At 34.2% G+C, this 17,076-nt stretch overlaps 1 protein-coding gene across 4 annotated transcripts in view; it reads left to right on the plus strand.

Moving 5' to 3' along the window:
- Positions 1 to 17,076, plus strand: part of LOC129750105 (gamma-aminobutyric acid type B receptor subunit 1) — a 349,408-nt gene that overhangs the window by 222,794 nt on the left and 109,538 nt on the right. For all 4 annotated transcript variants that reach the window (XM_055745326.1, XM_055745327.1, XM_055745328.1 and 1 more), the window contains exon 4: positions 11,939 to 12,073. In XM_055745326.1, coding sequence (XP_055601301.1) covers positions 11,939 to 12,073 — 135 coding nt within the window. The remainder of the gene's footprint in view (positions 1 to 11,938; positions 12,074 to 17,076) is intronic.

Raw genomic sequence — 17,076 nt, forward strand, 5'->3', positions numbered from 1 at the left:
ATAATAATTATTGGATTATTAGGTTTACATGTTTTGAAACTTTCTACCCATAAAGTAAGTTAAAATAATGATTGGCTTTGTTTTAAAGTGGCTTTTGACAAACCTTGTTTAAAGGCGGGATTGGGTTTAAGCGGGTTTAAAATGCAGAATATTTTTTTTTTTTTAAAATACTAGTGTTACCGTCATACCTAAATACATAATTAAAAACATAAAAAGTTTATGTTCTCGACTACTCGACGAATTTAGTTTGCAAATCAGTTCATTGTTTTTTTCTCAAGGGGTTTAAATCAGTTTATTGTATAATAGAGATATATGGTGGCAGTTATTTAGAATCAACTGAAATTTTGAAGAAATAAGAAGAAAGAAGAAAATCCTGATAAAAGCTCATAAGAGCTTTCCAGAAGCTGTTTCCATTGTCAGTAAGGAAAGTGCATTTCATAATCGAACTAAACCCTGTACAAAAAAAATGCTTCTGTGGTATAAAATATCAGTGTTTGTAAATGCAATGCTACATAATATTGAATCTGTTTACAAATTATTCGCAACACCTCGGGTATGGTGATCATATGACAAATAATTATAATTTGATCATAATAAAGTTTGTTTATCATCGAGGCGAAAAGCCATTTTCACATTCCGAATGTAATTTTCCGCTTCAATCACCCACAAACATATGCACTTGTAGGATTGCACATTGGATCCCAGTTTCAACAATTAACGATGTGACACGAGGACCTGTGAACTTAACATGTATGTAGATATACACATCTACGTGTCGGAATGCGGCTTGCCAGAGAGTATGCAAAAAAAAAATGAAACGTTAAAAAAGTTAAACTTCAATGCCCTTCAGCATCCCGGTGACTTCGTACCAGAGTTGTAGGACTATCGATAACGGCGACAAAAACGAATAGGATGCATTGCATAAGGCTAAGCTTTTAATCTTTCAGACGACCAAGAATGGCACACAAAAAGTAGTGAAGAGCCATGTCGGGAAAGCGACAGAAAATGGTTTAGGAATTTTCGCTTTCAACCGAAGGGGGCACAATCGATTCCCAACCGGAAGGCTGTCATGTGTTGCACATGGGACGGGTTAGCAGAGCCCTAGGCACGTTTATTTTTCACGATAGACGTGATCGAGGGTGGATCTTGCGGAAACAAGCCTTGGGTAAAATTTATTAACATGTAAGATGAAATTTTATTAGTGCAATGCATCTATTGTTAGAAGCGCTTGCTTCAAAAATAAGTTGAAGTCAAAACATCGTACAAAAGTTAATGAAGCATTTTTTTCAATCGATAACTTAACCAATAATAACCAATAGCCAAAAATGCTTCGGCACAGGAACAACTCTGTAAAAAAAATCTCCCGCCCAAAATACGCCTTGAGTTAGGCTAATATTTTTTAAATACGATCCTCGACAATCTAAGCAATGAATTTTTGTATAACATTTTATCAATTGTTAGATGCTTTCAAAAATTAACATTTCAAATTAATTTAAATTAATATATTACTTGTGACTTAACTACTTGTGACTAATTTCTTTTCGATAATTGATTTAATGCAGAGTTTACAGGGGTTTTTTTTATAAAAACGTAGATTATTTTCAAAACAAAATGCCTAAACTTACATACTCAGGTTGTATTTAAATAAACAAATTGATGAATGGTAAAATGTAAGAAAACCATAAGAAAAATTTGTATTTTTTTATTAAAACCATAATTCTAATATCTGTCGAATTTCGCATATAAAATTTTCATGTTTAAATTCAAATGTGGAAAGTTTTTCAGGGCGTGCCACTCTATGATCGTTTTTTTTTATTTCAATTTTCCGTGAAGTAAAGAAAATTCCCTACCCAAAAGACTTCCATCAGTGTCCATAACCCAAAAGAAACCTTCCTGTTCTGCCATTCAACAACGAACTGCATCTGTAGGAACTGAATGAAAAGAGAGAATTGCCATCCATCTAACGGGTGAACGGGAAGTTCTAGAACTGAAAGCAGAGAAAATAAGAAAACCAAATATTGATACTTAATCTTCTGGTTCACTAGACGGGTTGGTCCGTTTCGAAATGTTTCGAGATGTGTCGGATTTGCACGGGCAAGGATTCTCGAATCGCTTCTGCCGATTGCACTTCGGAGGATTTTTCGATAGAGTTCATCCGCAAAGGGGACTTTATCATCGACCAAACGTTTATAATGTCAAGAAGTAATCCCATTGAGATTAATTTCTTTGATTTGCAGCAGCCAGAGATTTACAGCGTTTGAAAGGTATCAGCTAATCAAATATGAAAACTAAGACTCAGTTGAGCCGAATGTGCTTCCCAGATAAAATATCACCGTTTTGTCTCTAAAAACTTGATTTGCAGCAGTTTATTTGAACAGCATCTAACTTGTTCCAAATGAAATCGAAATACCGTCAGTTGCTTGTAAATGGCTTCTAAAAACTTAATGAACATAGATAATCATACCGCTTGTACATTGAAAGTTTTAAGGTCAATGGTACATCAAATCGACGTAGTCAGAAAAATTACCGGTTTCACCAGTTACTTTTGAATTTACAAAAACATGTGATTTTCGCCCTACTAAGGAAAAGGGGTTAGTTGCAAAAACCTCGAAAAACGAAAAATCAAATGAAAACGTTTAAAAATTTAAAGTTTTTGATAAATTTTTGATGTCATAACGAATAAGACTCCAATTGCAGTAATTTTTGGTTTAGTTCGAATTGAAATTCACTTTTTTTCTGTCTAAAGTATTTGTCAAGAAAAAGCTAAAGGGTGTTGCATACATTTAGGGGTAAAAAAACCTATAAAACTTCTACTAGTTGAAATCATAAAAATTAATGTTTGGATGGATGAAGTTTTGAAATTTACAAACGCGTTTAAACCACAATCATATTCCAGAAAATGGAAACGAGATTTAAAATGCATTTTAGCCCAGACTGGCAACTGAATTTAAAATTATTTACAAAAAAAAATTCGTGATTATCCGAAAAATTTTTTAACACCAACTGTTTTGTTAAAGGATTATAGGATAATAAAAGCAATATAAAGTTTGCAGGTGATCACTAAGTTCTTTACGACATCGAAAATGGTAAAAAATTGTACATGTTTTGCTCAATTTTATAAATTTTCTATAAGAATCAAAAGCTTTAAAAAACTATCACACAATGTGAGAAACCATGTCATCATCATGTTGTTATCAATAAATGATAACTTATTTACATTATATTAAAATAAAAATTGAATAGGTGTTGTAGTATACAAATGTTGTATCTAATCCTGCTGTTACATGATGCCCCGTTTGACGGTAACAGAGGAATAGCAACGTTCGCATGAATGTCTAAGCTGTTCGAAAAGATCATAATTGACAATATCTTTAATAAATTAAAAAGTGTGATAACTAGCGAAGGTAAAACTCGGTTACTGAATCTAAACTTCTTAAATGCTCCATGAAAACATTGTAGTCATTTTTTGTCCCTCACCCCCCTCCCCCCCTTTGCACCTTTTCTACCATAATAATGTACAAACGATGCATAAATTTAGGGGTACAAATTATTCATTTTCTGAAAATTCTTCATCGTGTTCAATGTCTTTTCGGTGATTAAGTAACGCCAGTTTACAGCACCAATTTTTATCCTGAAACTACGAAGAAAAAGACTTTTCAACAAATCTTGCTTTGCTGCAATAATAATACACAGATTCAAGGAAAACGAATACAGTGAAAACCCGATTTTATCACCCCCATGATGAATTTTAGAGTGATAAATCGGGGAAAGTGATAAAATCGGGAGATTTTGAAAAACATGTTTTTAATCTTTTCAAATCTAATAAATTACTTCAAAAAACGTATATTATCCCAATAAAACACTGTAGATGTTTTGTAGTAGATATGCCTTTTTTGACATAGTAACACTAGTTTACAAAATTAAAAGAAATCGTGAACTTTATTCACCGATCAGAATTTTTTATGTGAAATCGGGCGCTGAATCCGAAAATGATATTCAAAATGATCTCAGTAGAATAGTTTTGGAGTTATGCTCCAAATATGAAATTATGGACAATTGAAAAAAGGAATTGAACTTAGATTCAAATATCTCGGACTTCGTAGCATTATTTTGAATTCTCTTTTTTTTTGTATATAAGAGGTGATAAATTTTCTATCGATCACTTGAACTCGATTTTCACGTATGATCAAGAGTATTGTTCATATTAGTGACTTCATGATAAAAAAAACTATAAAAAACGTATTTTCTTAGAAAAATTTTGTGCTAGCAAAACTTTAGACTCGATGGTAACATTGAAAAAATCTGTTTTTCTTTTGGTCTTGATTGTCAATTCAAAACGAAGATTACAAGTGGTTATTTATATAAATCGGTTGAAAGTTGAAGAAGTTATGGTTACTTTACCATAACAGGAAGAATTAAACATGGTAAATCTCCCTCGTTCCAAGTCAAAATTTATACTTAGTTTACCCGAAAGTCACATGCCAAATTCCAGATTGATCTGACCATGGGGAGGGGTTGCTGGAGTTTCAAACGTGTATAGAATTATAAGGTATTTTCCTCGGGAGGAACTAAACATACTGGTTTTTCACGAATAACTTTTTTATTCACTGGCCGATCGCTTTTTATGAACAATTTTCTAAAAGTCTAATTTGAGACAAATATTTTACTCGAAGACTGCAACCCGATTGGACTTTAAAGAAAAAACATAATTGCGGTTCAAAATTGAATTTTGGCTGCAAATTATCGTCTAACAAGCAATGAGTACTTTTTACGCATGCCTCCAAATGTGACTGCAGTGATTCAACCCATGAACCTATGGTGTTCCCTTGATCCATTTGATTGATGTAAACAACCACGATGAAGAGGAGAGGTATCCAAGCAAAGCATGTACGGATGAAGATATTCTGAACATGACGCTGGACGATCAGTCAGCATTAAACGAGCCCCTCGAAACATTGGAGAAATTGAAAATTTCGGATGTAGCACCAGACTCAGAATCAACGGCATCTACCCCAAATGATTCATGTGAAACTTCAAGAAACTTATAATTGTATTTATAGCTTAAAATGTAATAACAATAAACCTGTTTACAACTTGACTTTTTTGTGTAAAAATCTTGGTACGTCCCTGATCAATCATCTTCACTTTAAATATCGATGTAATCATTAATTAGTTTGGTCCTTTCAGACTGGTTTCAACCCTAAGATGTTCAACGAAAATGAAAAAAAGCGATGTTTAGTTTTTTGCGTTGAATAAAATATGACGACAAAATCGGGTGAAAAAATGAGACAAAATCGGGGGTAGACAAAATCGGGGGTAGACAAAATCGGTGTGTGACAAAATCGGGTTTTCACTGTAATGCGTTTTTTTTTTGAGTCTCTTATTTTCACAATGTTTGTAAAAGACATATTTCTTTCAGTGTAAATCGGAAACTGAATCTTTAAAAATCAGAAAAAAAGATGTTAAAGTTACAACAAATATTTAAGTAATTGATTGTCAAAATAAAACATATGTTAGGTAATTAGCAATAAAACAATCAGAACACGGTGTAAAAAAGATTTTTTAGCCGAATGAATTGTGTTCACTGTCAAGTATTTTTCTTGAGTTTGAAGATCTTGATTTTAAATAGGCTTGGTCTTGAATAGGAAATGAACTCGTTAAGATGACTGAATTTTAATGGAATTTGTTAAAAGTATCATCTAGCTTATGGCGCCTTCAAGGCCTGTTTGAACTGAGGTACACCTTTCGATTATTATCAGCATCGTTTTTCCACATTTTATAGCTGTTAATGCCGGCAGCCAGATCACTCAATCATAGTCAATTTTTTTTGCTACCACAAGGTCTATCATAACGATTACAAATGGAATCATATACCCAACGATATTTATTATGTCTTAATTGAATCACTTATGCAGGGCGCTCGCTCGCATTTAATATAGAAATATTGAATTATTTAAAACCAGACCTCGGGGCAAGGGCACCATAATGTAGGATGTGTACTCGATTTTGGTAACCTTGTTGGCCCGCTAGTAGGTAATATTTCAACTGGCAAAAACAAAAGCCCATGTTCTCATACACGAAAAACTGACTGAGTAAGAAACGAGAGAAAAAATGTATGCAAATTTATTTCGCCTCCAACTTTGGAATATTTACTCATACACAAGGTAAGCAGTCAACATCGTGGGGTAGGATACATTTTGAAAAAAAAAACCAAATCCGGATGCCTCAGCGCAGGTGGGAAATCGTAATGGAACGGAACTTGAGGACTTTTTATACATATATTTGTCTTCTATTTTCCAGTCACTTGGTTGGCCGACGGATGTTACGTGACGAGTAGCTGATTTTTTTAGCTCTTGCTGCGAAAAGCTGGCCACGTGGCGAGAAACCAACGTGACAAACCGAGTGGGAGGTTAAATTCGTCGCTCTTCCGGAAGTACAGCATATTATTCTCTATTGCTTCCTACTTGAACCGGGGAAAAAGGAAACAAAATCGCCTGGGAGGCAGCATGCTGTAAGGTTTCCTGATGTAATATTTTAATTTTCCTGTCCGGAAGCAATGCCAATGATAACCATTGCTGATAAGCTGTGTCACATTCAAGAGTAACAGGTGGTGCAATTTTCATTGAATAAGCAACACAGAAACCCTCAAGACTTGCTTCCGCAAACAGTTTCTTCCTTTTGAGGGTCCAATTTTGACTCCGGCATTTTTAATTTAATTTTCTTAAATTGAAAACTGCAAAATGGTAAAATGGGTAGGTTCCTCCAGCATTTTATTGTTTCAAAAAAAAAAGTTCTGCTGTTAAAATTATTCTAGAACCAATGTAAAATTCTTTTATGTTTTTATTCAATTTCAATCTGAATTTGCCATTTCGGCAAATTTATAGAAACTAAGTAAAATTTTTTTTTGTAAGATGATGAAACTTCTAGGTGGACGGATCAAAGCTAGAGCGCTTTGGATAGAAGAAACGAGATGTTTTTTTTTTAATATTTAACCAAATTTAAAAACAAAAATCTAACCATATAAGATTGTTTATTTTTTATCTCTCGCGTTTGTGATTGTCTTATGTGATTGTTGATCTATGATAAAATTTACTCGATTTTTCGATTTCTTTCAAAGTTGGTTGTATGCAAGTTTGCTGTATATAAGGTTTTGTTTCATGTATACCAATTTAATGTTGTTTTTTTTAAAGACATACACCGTCCTAGCCGATTTAGGCTTTACAGACTGAATGAATTACGTGGAGAACTTAAGATTACATTTTTTTTATTAAACATACCTCCCCTCGTAATTTTGCGAGTGACAAAAGAAGAATTACAAATTTGTTCCGGCCTTACAGTGGAAAATCAAAAATTGGAAAAGATTTGGAATTTAAGTTACGTAAAGAAATAGACGCTGGCAAATTGGCCCGGAGACGGTTTTAGTTGGTTTCTGATCGAACCGTAAAATTGACCCTTTCCGCATATTGAAATTCTACTAAATATATAAACAAGGTTTGAACTTTTTAAGAGGTGTCCTAAGAATAAAAAAGTAAACAATTTGAACCATTTTACATTCATTTTTGAAAATGTTGGATGAGATTGCTTTTTCGTAAGATCTAAAAGTTCTTAAACACTAACTGAGGTATGGAGTATTGAGTATGATCATTGATTGCAGAATATTCGAACGAAATCAATGCCTAATTGTCTTATACCAAATATGTTGATTTAAAAATGTTTTTCGTAAAGTCACCTTTTTATTAAATAAATATTTTTATAATGCTGTCATCACTCTAAGTAAAAATGCATCAAAATGCAAATCAAAAATTCATATTTTAAATCTCGTTTCCATATGCTGAATACGATTGTTTTGCATAATGCGTTTGTAAATTTCAAAATTTCATCAATCCAAACAATAATTTTTATGATTTCATCTATAGTAATTTTTTTTGTGTAGTATTTTTTACCCCTAAATGTATGCAGTACCCTTAAGCATTTTCTTTAAAAACATTTTTGACAGAAAATAAAATGTAAAATTCAATTCGAACAAAACCAAAAATTACTGTAGTTGGTGCTTTATGCATTATGACATTGTTTATTGTTTAAAACATCAACGAATCACATGTTGATCCTAATGACTACACTATGACTAACAAATTAAAACTAATATCAACATAAAACTACATAATACTTGATACACTTAAATTTTTTTTTTTCGAAATACGTTCCTTGAGACGTAGAAGTCGAAATGTTCGGAAAAGCGATCATCACAAACATATCATAAACTATAAATTTTCAAACGTTTTCATTTGATTTTTTCATTAAAAACAAAGTTTGTTGTAACTTACCCCTTCTTAGTGGGGTGAAAATCGCATGTTTTTGTAAATTCAAAAATAACTGATGAAATCATAATTTTTATGACTACATCAAATTGATGTCTCATCAACCTTAAAACTTTTGATGTACAGGCGTTATGATTTTCTGTGGACATTAAGTTTTCAGAAGCCGTTGAAGCTTAAAAGTGTTGCATGATGCCCCAGATCACAGTATAAGAAAAGTTCAGATACCGATATTTCACCTGTACGGGAAAACTTTTTTATTTCTTTTTAAAGAATAATCCCCGGTACGGGAAAACTGTACAGAACACACCAGTAAGCATTAACGCTATTTACAGAGCTAAAAATCATGTAAGATCCGAATTGAACGTTCAAGATGATTCAGGGATTTAACGATAAAAACACAATTTTGATGATATTTTTGTTAAAAACTCAAACACCTAGGAGAACACACCGTGGGTTAGTGCGCCGAAACTAGTGTACAAAATGCAGCAAACCGAAAGGGTGGTCAGAAATAGAATAATTATTATATGGAATAAAATGATTGTTACATCAAATGTTTAGTAACATGTTCATTACATTTTTGAAAACTAAGCATACTTTGACAAAAACTCATTCGCTTTCTGAAATACAATTTTTAATATACATATAGGCAATGAAATTCATTTTCTTGGCTGATATCGCGACAAACATGGCGGCAGATAAATTTTTCGAGTCGAATATTGGAGCACCTTTTTAACTCAAACAAAGACGAAATTTGTTATAATTATGCATTCTTATCGTAACTTGGGAGTCAGCAAATAAAAAGAATGACATTTTGCTTTGATATTCTGATTTTCTTAAAAGTCAACAGCATTCTAAATTTGAGCATAAAACTAGTGGTCTGGTGCGCACTCTGTCCAATTTTGATATGGCTATTTTTAGTTAAAATGTGTGAAAATTAAATGAAATTTAAAAAAATATTTATAGTCATCCGAAAGGGTATAAGATTGAAAAAAGGAACGCTGAAATTTTATCAGCCTGCGCAGTCTGGTTTGCCATTAAATCTCAAATGATAATCATGATAAATTACAAATTCCATGCAGATTCGATTTTTCCTTCTGTATCTTAGAGCTAGGGATGAATAACACGATAGAGTTAAAATCTCAGACAAATAAACAAACAAAACAATTCTGTTTCTAAGAACTTATGTCGTTTTAATAAAAATTTCACCTAAAAAATAATAGAGAAACTTGTTTGCCACAACAAAAATGAAGAAAAACATCATTCGTAGCCAGGCGATTTTTTTTAAATAATGGCATGAACCATCTTTCCCGCTGGTGCGTCTTGTACAGTTTTTCCCCATATCAATCGAAAACGCTGACTCCAGAGGATAGTAAGTTGCTATCGAAATACCGGTATCTGAACTTGTCATATACCGTGGTGGAATTAAATGGATTCTTTCGATTGATTTGATTCATCCAACTTATAGGCTTTCAAACGAAGAAATCAGATTTGAGATATTCAATGTTGTTAAATAAATAATCCCAGTTGACGGTAGCTAGTTTCACAGAGCTCATAGTGCGAAAATCGTTGCTCACATTCAATCATTTTATCGAAGTTCGATTGAGTTTGATTCATGAAGAAATTTATTAAGAGTGATTTTAAGCAAATTCTTAGTATTTTAAAAAAATTTGAATTTTTTCTCACAACAGTCACAACTCTAATACAGACCACATGTGGTTTGTAAAACCAAGAAGTTTTATTGCTTCAACAGTATCTCTCGAACTATCTAAAACGATACTCGTATCAATTGTTTTGATTTTGAGGCAAAAATTTATATCCGGCTCTATATTACCCTAAACTGCACCTTTTTGTTAGGCGACTCTGGTAACCCTACTAGAAGTCTAAAAATGAGAATTGGAAAAACTTTCAGTTCAAGCAGCAGCCAGAAATTTCCATTGTATTGAAGCTATTCCTGAAGTATCGAATCGAGAACATACCTTCGGGTCCTGAAGACACTAACCCTGAAAAAAGGTAAAATAATAGTTTATTAGAGGAAGAAAACACTTGAATCATGGAAAATTTAATAAATTTCTCTAGTAATCATGATTTTGTTTTTTGCATTGTTTTAATAGTATTCACTCTCCTTTACGGTACCTATTACATCTACGAATTTCAAAAAGTCTTAAAAAGGGATTATTTCTCGTGTGAGCTTTCATAACATCGTATGAAACAAAATGTAAACAAACAGTTTCATTATGAAAAAATACAAAAACTGACATAAACTAGTCGCAACTCCTTTCCATTTAGATTATTTGTAGCCTGAACAATATATTCTATATGTGGAATACAAATTTTCATGATGTTTTGATAACTTTTGCAGCAGTTTTTTGTGAATTCTTAAGATGTGTCATACGACGTAATGAAAGCTCACGCGAGATTTTCTGATTCTCATTATGTGTATCTGAAGGCTCAAGTATTTAGGTTCTACCACAGACAAATTATCATTAAGCAGTCCAAACCGATATAGCTTGTGACACCATTTCAGTCATCCCCCATCAGCTTGTATATAAATAAGAAATATTATTTCCATTGGCTGGGTTTTACCATCAATTAGTCCTTCATTTAATTTTGCCATTCGCATCAGTTGCCTTCAGCACTTTTCCCAACTAGCACCACCACCTTTTGGTGTTGTGAACGTTTTATTCAAACAGACACTTGAAAGCCGGACTCCATCACATAAAGTATCACCATTTCAAGATTCCTCCAGCAGCCTCCACTCTGTTGGTTGTATCTTGGTGCTGACTTTGGTGCAGTGTAACTCTTTCCAGAAGTTTTTATGATGAACAGCCCTCTTCTCGGTTCTGTCTTTATTTGCTGCTCAAGAACTAGGTAGGATAAATGAAGTTTAATGATTCTGCTGTTTTCCGGCCAGGAAAAATTCAATTAGTACGAATGAAAAATGACCGAACAGAAAAGAATCTTCTTTCACAGGACAAATTCGACTAAATTCTCTGTTTAAAGTGAGTGTAGATAATATTTAAGAATATTTGAAATGATTGTTAACATGTGTGAATAATTTGGTGAGTATTTAATTACAATTCACTAAGCAAATACAGAGCTTCAGCCAGTTTAAGGTAAAAATTTAATTAACACGTTAAGGACCGCAAAGAAATCTGATCGCGAAAACACTAAAAGTTGAAGAGTTGTACAAACTTGCTATTCTTGAGTTAGTTATAACATTTTGTTTGATTTTGTAGAATATTGTTTCGTGAACTTCAGAGTTATTTTTCTAAGTTTAGCTCACAAACGGAAAGCCATCTACGAGATATGTCGCATTTGGTCCGCAATGTGTTAAGCAAAAATATACAATTTTTCATCGAAATATCGATCGAATTAATACTTAACCTAACTTTAACGTGCAACGTCTAAAAGAGAAAAAATAGAACCAAAATTGGATTGTGATGTGATGTTTTCTCAGGTGTGAAATTAATCTCCAACACGAGGCAGAAGGATAAGACCGATCATCATTTAATTTAGGAATGAAACCTTTCCCACAATCTCCATGGCATGACACCAAAAAACCGCAAAAACTGCACTGCTTCTAACTTGTTTCTTTTTGTCTTTCTCTCTCTTCTTTACAGTGTGAGCCCGGTCTTGGAGCCAGCGTCATGTACAACCTGGTCTACAATGCGCCACAAAAGCTGATGCTCCTTGCAGGCTGCAGTACCGTTTGTACGACGGTAGCGGAAGCAGCTAAAATGTGGAACCTAGTTGTGGTGAGTGTTGTTTCCGATGCTGGTTTTACTTTTATCACGCTTTTGTTCTATGTCTGTCCTTAACAATTCCGTACGACTCCGTCATCAGTCACTGGAAAACATGTCCTGATTTACCGGTGACAGCGTAATCTAACCAACCAAAGCGAGTCGGTTTGGTGTTATAAAATTCGCTATATAAAATGCATCGTTACAAAGTGTTTTGGTTTGATAATTAGATAGCTTTGATGCGAGAAAACAAGACTCAATTAAACTGTAACAAAATTCACCAGAAATTCGTTTTCTTATGTACCCACTTACTCTATTATCGCAATACAATATAAACAATGGCATTCAGCACTCTAAAACTCCACTAAAAGGAAGAATTTGAAAATACTAACAACCTCAACTTGGCCCAATCCAATCCTGAATGCCATATTTTCTTGCGGTGAATCTGAAATTTCACTATTTAATTTATTCGGCTCATAAGCTGCAAAATATGAAAAGCGTCTGCTTTAGGATAAAAGATTCTGATGTCAAATCAAATTAAATTGATTTGGTTTATATAACTTACCTATTAATTTACCTAATCTAAGGGTCCGGCACCGATTGATCGACGCATAGATCTGCAGTGCTGGTGCTCTGGAGCCAGCGTTTTCACTTGCTGCCAGTCAAGGTTTTCGTAAACTGATTGCCCACCTTGATTCCAGTCAAGCGCCTCTCTTCAAATATCGTTTTCATCTCTTCGCAGTGCATGTGTGTGCCCAATTTAGCTCCACTTACGTTTCCGAATCTCGTTACTAACGCCTTTTGTTGCCACAGGCAATGTAGCTCAAGGGCAATTCCTAAAATGACATCTGAGAACTACGCCGTCGACCGTGGCCTAGAGGATAGCGTTCAAGTCTTCTAAGCCAGAGGTCATGAGATCAAGTATTGGTCACGGCAAACATAGTACTCTTTCTGTGGGTTGGTGATGTTAGCATTAGTGAAATGCTAGCCATTATAACCTTGAAAAGATGTACGCTTAGTCTTAAGTAGAATTAAGATCTCTTCAAAGAATTATCAGGAGAACATTCGAAACGCAAATGTTCCAAACTAAAGAATTTGAAGAGGATTGTTATTGACAATTCGAATCTCGGATGCAAAATGGACTTGAGCGAGTTGTTTATTCGTATGCGGCCCATCCAACATTTCTTTAACCATACTACTTAAAGTTCTAGAAATCTAGGAAAAACAAAAGTAGTAAATTGTTGTTGAATTTAATCGACGTTTTTCGGCGAATTATTAGAGTTATTGTTGGACATATAATATAGGCAATCTAGAATGCTTACTTTAAAAGCATAAGTATAAGTAAAAATATTGCAAAACTTTTGTATGTACTCTTTTCCCGATAATAAAATTTGGAAAAAGAATAAGAATGAAAAAAACTACTGTAGTTGCTAAAATTTGACGAATAAATATTTTTCGGACAATTACCAAATTTTTTTGAAAAAATATTTTTATAATTCTGTTGGCTGTCTGGGGCAAAATGCAACAAAATGCAAATCAGAACTAATTCTCATAAATCGCGTTTTCATATGCTGGGATATGATTGTTTAGCATTATGCGTTTGTTAACATTAAAATTTCATCCATCCATTCATTTTCAAGATTTAAGATAATAGAATCTTTTGTAGTATTTTTTACCCCTAAATGTATGCAGCGGATTAACACTCTTTTCTTAAAAACATTTTTGACAGAAAAAATGTAAAATTTAATTCGAACAAAACCAAAAATTACTGCAATTGGTGCTTTATGCGTTATGACATCACAAATGTATCAAAAACTATAAATTTTCAAGCATTTTGATTAGATTCTACATTAATTACAGAGTTTGTTGCAAGTTACCCTTTTTTCTTAGTAGGGTGAAAATCGCATGTTTTTGTAAATTTAAAAATAACTGGTTAAACCAATAATTTTTCTGACTACGTCAATTTGGTGTCCCATCAACCTTAAAACTTTGAAGTTGACGATACTTAATGTATGAATCCGTGTTTTAAACATCTATTCACCATTTAAAATTTATGCTTTCAACTTTTGTCACATTTAGAAGAATATTTTCAGAAGAATATCTGTTTTTAATATTCGAATCTTTTTCTTAATTGAAAGTTGTAATCGCCATTAAATTAAAAAATTTTGTCACATTACTCGAAAATGTTTTTTGTGTTTCAAATATATGAAATTAAAAGAAATATTTTGATAAAGAATGTCCCGCTTCTGCGGGACGAATGGCAACCCTAGGCTAATTCGTACAGATAGAAGTGGACTGTGATATATCAGTAACGGTGATGGGTATTAAATAATAAATATTCATCTCTTTTTTATACACAACTGATAAAAGTCTGATAGTTGTGAAGAGTTCTAAGCTGCGTATAGCGGGAGAAGCAAAAATAAGGGTTTATAAATATCTAAACTCAATTCAAAATTATTGTTCTTGACTGTTCTCATAGTTTTATTCCACTTTAAGGAAGAACTTGGTTGGATACTTTCTATTCTGACTGAAGAATTTTTTTTTCTCAAATTCCTCCTTGATACAAAAAATATATTTATGTTCTTCTGACGAAGTTATGTACAGTAAACGAAAATTACCGAGTTCGGTAATTTTTTTACCGAAATCCTAACATGTGTAAATCGTTAAACTGTTCGGTAATTTTTTCGGAAAAAAATAAACGAACATCGGTATCGGTATTATTTTTTACCGAAAAAATTACCGAACAGTTTAACAATTTACACATGTTAGGATTTCGGAAAAAAAAAAATTACCGAACTCGGTAATTTTCGTTTACTGTTTATGTTTAACAAAATATTTCCAACGTTTTCAATAAAGACTTTTTTTCCGAGTGTTAGTTATAAAGCTGAACTAATAAATAATCAATGATGAAAAATTGATTTTTAAAAAGACCGATGTCGTTCCGTACATATTGAGGAATACAGTACCAGAAATTTAACTTTTTTAGTCCCTACATTACATAGATACATTTTGGATAACTTTTTATTATAGAAAATAAGAATTTACTATTGTTTTGAAAATATGGCCTTATGAAGTTTTAATATATTATATTCTTAAGATGAAATTTTGGAAAAATATTTTTATCATCGTTTTTCTAATAAGAGTTATGAGGAAACAGATTTGTTATTTTGCTTTATTTTTCTTTTTTTTTCGAAATAGAACAGATGTGAGCTACCTGTTCGCACAAAATATGAGACACCGCAGATTCGGGTGTATTTGCGCCCTACCAAATTTCCTCTGAACAAAATCCCGCGCAGCTTCATCTAAAACCAACGACTTTTGGTCACTTCGCTGGATGACCGAACATTCGCACAAAGCGGAGAGAGTAAAAAACCAATAGAATTGGTCAGTAGTATCCAACGCACGCAGTTTAGTTTTACCATTGTGATCACTATTCCCGTCGTCGGTTGCAATAAAGTTGAAAGATATATTGCATTTGAAATCTTTGATTCGCGTTATTAAACGGAAATATAAACCTCAGAAACCGGTTAAACATTTGGTCCTTCGAGCCGGATAACGGGACTCGCTAGTTCCGTAAAATCAGTTGACAATAGTGCTGTGAAGAAAAGATAAACAAAAGGCTAACAAAACGCGCGCGCTCGTTTGGCTTGGCTTGAGTTGAAAGTGTTCTGCAGTGAAAAGCAAATTGAAGCCACCGTGGGCGATTGATCTGTGATTGATTACGGACTCATTACACGATTGCCGTACCTGTTATAAATATCCCCCACCGTGGACGAGTGATCACGGTCCCGATCGAGGATGAATTAAAACAGTTCCGAACTCACTTTTATTTTCAATACAGTACAGCCATACTGTGTGAAGTGGATTCCCCCAGATCTGTCGCCGATTCTTTTGCAAAGTCCGCCAACATTTGGCCAAATAAAACCAACAGCCTAGGGCGAACGCTGTGCGGTTGAGGATATCCTGTTCTGTGATCAGTGAAAAAAGGATCAGTCGTAGCTGAAACATAGAAGTTTGCGCATTTCTGGAGCTTCGAGGGCTGGACTTGCTATACCAATCATCGTCACCGAGAGCTAAGTACCCTTTTCTTTTCCTTTGTGTGTAAGAGAGTCTGTGGATGGTGGTTGCACGAAACACCACAGTCTGGCATTTTACTGTTTAGGATTTCCGGATTAAGTGGAAAGTATTTAGAGCAACTTCATCCGTGTGGATTAATTAAAGTGGGTCGGTTGAAGATATATTGCTGACGTTGGCCCATAAGTCAGCTGGGTGATTGCGTGGAACTGTTTTTAAACTTTTTGCGAGACGTCGAGTAGATTTCAGCGGTCTGTCAAAGTGAAAATCAGTTAAAATCGTGCAAAAAGTGAAGCCTAATGTGTGTAATTACGACTTGCGAGAACTTTACAAGTTAGAAAGTAGCCAGTGTCGGGTATTCAAGACAGTGCGACAGTTTATTGCACGCGCAAAACTTAGTGCAGTGAGAAGTGAAGTGATCGGCGTACGCATAGAACGCCTGGACGATGCGTTCAAGCAGTTTCAGCTAGTGCGTACAGATATTGAGCTGCAGACCGACCAGGTGACCGGGGTAGACGATCCTGAGCAGGAGTTGTTGCTGATCACCGCACGAGCCGAGGAGAATGACAGTATTTCGATGCTTAAAGAGGATGATTACTGTAACCTGAAGGGAGAACTGTTGCACCTCCAGTCACAAGCACGCAGATCCGAAAATGCTGAACAATCTCCAACATCCAGCTACCAGAATCCGATCGGGTCTTCATCGAGTTTGGCACGCGTGAAGCTGCCCGAAATATCTCTGCCAAGTTTTGATGGACAGATCAAGATGTGGATAACTTTTCGGGGTACTTTTGACAGTCTCATCCATTCCAATGACCTTCTGACGGCGATGGATAAGTTCACCTACCTTCGCTCAGCGCTGACAGGAGAAGCTCTCCAGGAGTTGAACTCAATTGAAATCACGGCAGCCAACTACGATGTAGCATGGGCTGCATTATCAAATC

Source organism: Uranotaenia lowii, chromosome 2, assembly GCF_029784155.1.
Source record: "Uranotaenia lowii strain MFRU-FL chromosome 2, ASM2978415v1, whole genome shotgun sequence".
In the NCBI taxonomy this organism is placed as follows: Eukaryota; Metazoa; Arthropoda; class Insecta; order Diptera; family Culicidae; genus Uranotaenia; species Uranotaenia lowii.